Source organism: Cryptomeria japonica, chromosome 4 (assembly GCF_030272615.1).
Source record: "Cryptomeria japonica chromosome 4, Sugi_1.0, whole genome shotgun sequence".
NCBI lineage: Eukaryota > Viridiplantae > Streptophyta > Pinopsida > Cupressales > Cupressaceae > Cryptomeria > Cryptomeria japonica.
This window is the reverse complement of record NC_081408.1, coordinates 309533975-309537798: the sequence shown is the minus strand read 5'-3', so window position 1 is coordinate 309537798 and position 3824 is coordinate 309533975. Positions and strand designations below refer to the sequence as shown.

The following is a 3824-nucleotide window of genomic DNA, read 5'->3' as shown; positions in this document are numbered from 1 at the left end:
TATTCTTGTTCTAGAAAATTTCTCTAATGTAGTTTAAAATTCAAATTTGAGGCCCTTAGAAGATTTGTATAGGTTCAAAAGTTGGGAAAATTGTGCTTTAGGAAATACAACATTGTAGAATTCTTCATGGGGTTTTCAATGATATATAATCATTGAAAATCTAATTGTCACATTGAAAGCTATGGCTACTAGAAGTTGTTCTACCAAAATTAAAAATTTCAATGTCTAATTAAATATCTTCTAGTGGGAAAATAGAAGGTTAAACTTTTGTGTCCCAAAATTGGAGTTACGCTTTCGAGAACATTTTAGGTGTTTGCATTTTCTAGGATAAAAAAGGTGAATGGGGGTTATAAAAGACAATTTTGCAGTGCAAATTGTCGCTCAAGATTGCATATTTTTTTGATAGAATTAGATTTTTTTGCAATAAGAAAGCCCATGTGGTTATAGTCTATAATTTTTAGGTATTGCAAATAATTTTCATGAAAGTAATAGAATTCAATTGTTTTTCTTCTTGCATTTGTTTAGTTAATCTATGATATTATTCCATGCATGTGTGTTGGATGAAGTAGTCCTCTATGAATTAAATATTTAATACACAAAATAATTTATAAACAAATAATAAAAATATAAAATCTACATTTTTTAACAATAAAAATGTAAGATAATCAATTTTTTTTTAAATTATAAAATACAAACATAATCATTTTCAAAATAATACAATATAAATATGATAAAAAATATAATATAATAAAACACTTAGACCAATCAAAATTACCTTTAATGATATTACTTTTAATATTTATATAACATTATTAACATGAAAGGATATGCCACCTTTCAGCACATGCTTGTATATTTTGAAAGCATTTCCACAGCAATGTTGAATAATTAGAAACACCATTATGAAATATTAATAAATCCAACAGAATAGTCACCTAAACATAAGTGAACCATATTGAATAAAACTAAAGAAATGTGATTTATATTTCATATGTGAATGAATATCAATCACTAGAGATGGAGACCTCCGTTCAATGAATTCTGCATCTCACCGTCCAATTTATTTGCTTCCTATTAAGCATCGAGGAATTCCAGATTAGCACTTAATTGTAAAACTGCCACTTAACTCAGATGAATATATCATTTTCAGTCCATGCCAAAACCTAATTTCAATAAATAGACAGCACACCAATCGAGTTTAAAGACAGTTCTTGTAAACCTTACCATAGATTCTAGTTTGGTTTCTTCTCTCAGCAAGGACCAGGCCTCTTGTTGCATGTTATCATAAGTTGTGGAAAGTCCAAAAAGATGAGAACCTTCTTGTGCTTCAATTGAGTTTTTCTTGCCATGTGAAATTGTTTCTGGAATTCCTTCTGCCCCCTGAATATCAAGAACTAAAAACTTGTATCAGAATTTTCATATAGCGAAAAGCCAAGGAAACACTGCAAGTGTTAATCTACCTCTATCTCCCTAGGCAATTCCTTGCTTATTTCAATCCTGAGGTCATTAGAAGCGCTCTCACATGCCACCTTCATTGACAGCAACTGCCAATCACACATTTGTAACACATTCACACTGTTGTGAAATCCAATGATAAAATTACAACATTCCTTTGTAACCATGGCGATAACTGAAATTTAACTACCTTCACTCGACTTTGCAGTGACTTCACATAGTTGATGACTTCTTCAAGTATAAGTGCTACTCCCGCGGTCTTAGATGATTACATTACCACCAAAAAAAAAAGGGAAAAAACAAGGTACATTTGGTTAGATAGCACAGATGGGAGGAGGTTATCTGGAGGATAGTTTTAGAAGGCAGTACATATAATACTACCTTGGCACACCCAGGAACAAGCTCCCTTAAGATTCTCATGCGCTCGTTGATTTTCGCTCTTCTCACCTAAAATCCAACAAATGTTAAACTATACAACTACTGAACCTTCTCAAGACTATAGATAGAAACTGCATGATTTTTAATAGACTTTGCAGTTTTACAATGAAAAGCTTTTGATAGAAACTGCATGTTTTTTAAAACATGAAGTTTCCATAGTCATATTAACAGTTTATGGTCATATTAACAGTTTATTTTAGAATTTTGGATTTTTTATTGTGTTGAATCAAATTTAATAATTTTTTTTTTTCAAATTAAATTTCATAATTTCTTTTTTCTTTGTGATGATAAATCAATTTTTCTTTTCCACTGCTATTTCTTTCTGACGATGGATTAATTTCTCTCTTCTTTTTCCTTTTGCTCTTTCTTTGTGATGATAAATCAATTTTTCTTTTCTACTGCTATTTCTTTCTGACGATGGATCAATTTCTCTCTTTTCTGATTATCTCACTCTGATAATAGATTTTGAAGTTTGATCTGAATGATCAATGATTAAAAATTTGACACAACCAAAATCCAAAATTATATGATTTCTCTTTTCTCTTGCTTTCTCTTTCTGATGATGGATCAGTTTCTCTCTTCTCCTACTGTCTTCTTTTACTATCTCATTCTGATAATAGATCTTAAAATTTGATCTGAATGATAAATGATAAATGATAAAAAAATTCACACAATCAAATCTAAAATTATATGAGAAACTCTACATATTTTATATATATCAAATTTTAATTCTATTCTACAATCCATCATTCAAATGAAAACTTAAATAAATAAATATTTCGATGAAAGGAGTGCAATGAAAACCTAATGTTCATGCTATTTACAACATCCGGTTAGTGTAATTCAATTTACGAAAATTCCATGAGAGGATTACATACCCTTTCTGCTAGGCTGTGTCTATCTTTGGCCTGCTCCCTTCTGGCTCTTACGTGAATGAAATCATTGTGACGCAATGGAGTTGTAAGTTTGTCCGTCTTTTTAAGGTAACACTTCATTTCTGCCTCCTAGAATTTCAGTCAAGGAACACTTCTTATATAGTGGTTTTCACAGTCCATGAACAACAAACTGTGTGAAAATGGACCGTGTGAAATCGTTTACATATTAAATCTATGATCTTGCTTAGATTGCTGATTGGAAACGTCATTGTTAGCTGAATTGAAGTAAACAACTTGAAACATATATAGCACATACTTGGAATTTTAGTACCTATTTTACCTTTATTTTCTCTATCTTTATCCGTTTCTTGCCCTGCTCTAAATTGAAATGAAATGTATTGCTGGTGGGGATGGCTGATTTTCCACCAAAAGCAATGTTGGCCTGCGAATTTATGTTGTGAAGAGCAGATAGATCACAATTGGAATAATTATGAGAAGGTGGATAAGCAAAGTGCAGAAGAAATGGTGAATTTGTCTCCAGCGATCTCTGCTTGCACACGACATTAAACAGAGAGTAATCGTCCTTGGCCGAGAGGTAAGGAAACTTTTCCATGGAAAAAGTTTGCACAAGGAAGTAATCTAAGAGCTCGCTATATAGTTAATATCTTATAATATGCCACTTCTAATTGAATCTAATGTAACGAAGAATTAGGCTAGAGTGGGATGAGCAATGTTGTTCGGACAGGAGAAACATGTCTCATTAATTAGAGACACAGAGTAATTCTGAGTTATTTTAGGGCTCTTTACCGGAGAGGAGATGGCCCCTAAGAGCAATATAATTTGTAGGTTCAAGTACTTCCTTATGACGTAGACTTATACTTTGACAGCTGCAGAAGCGGATATAATGTCTGGACTTTGACACCAATCCTGACATGCAACGCATTTGCATGTAAGAAGTTCCCGATGACATGAATTGTGTCAAAGATTGTCAGCCAGTTCATTTACATTAGTCATGACTCTTGCAGTGGAGTACAAGATGACACCTGTTGTAAAAAC

At 32.1% G+C, this 3824-nt stretch overlaps 1 protein-coding gene across 3 annotated transcripts; it reads right to left on the bottom strand.

Annotated features, from left to right (window-relative positions):
* Positions 1-885: 885 nt before the first annotated feature.
* LOC131054386 (transcription factor bHLH75) lies at positions 886-3577 on the bottom strand. Of its 3 annotated transcripts, none has more exons than XM_057988897.2 (7): positions 3109-3577; positions 2772-2897; positions 1837-1902; positions 1646-1714; positions 1461-1544; positions 1225-1380; positions 886-1071 (listed from the first exon to the last, which is right to left on the bottom strand). In XM_057988897.2, exons 1-7 carry the CDS (start codon positions 3379-3381, stop codon positions 1012-1014), a joined length of 834 nt encoding a protein of 277 aa, XP_057844880.2. In that variant the 5' UTR covers positions 3382-3577; the 3' UTR covers positions 886-1011. The 3 variants fall into 3 exon arrangements, with proteins under 3 accessions (XP_057844880.2, XP_057844890.2, XP_057844896.1); XM_057988907.2 differs by having other exon boundaries at positions 1461-1529; XM_057988913.2 differs by lacking the exons at positions 1646-1714; positions 1837-1902.
* Between the last annotated feature and the right edge of the window lie 247 nt (positions 3578-3824).

Excerpts from the sequence above, each read along its gene's own strand:
- LOC131054386 (XM_057988897.2), bottom strand. The coding sequence starts at position 3,381 with ATGGAAAAGTTTCCTTACCTCTCGGCCAAGGACGATTACTCTCTGTTT. Across the intron at positions 1,903-2,771 it reads GACACAGCCTAGCAGAAAGG|GTGAGAAGAGCGAAAATCAA; the intron begins GTATGTAATCCT and ends GTTGGATTTTAG. Across the intron at positions 1,715-1,836 it reads TTGTTCCTGGGTGTGCCAAG|ACCGCGGGAGTAGCACTTAT; the intron begins GTAGTATTATAT and ends TAATCATCTAAG.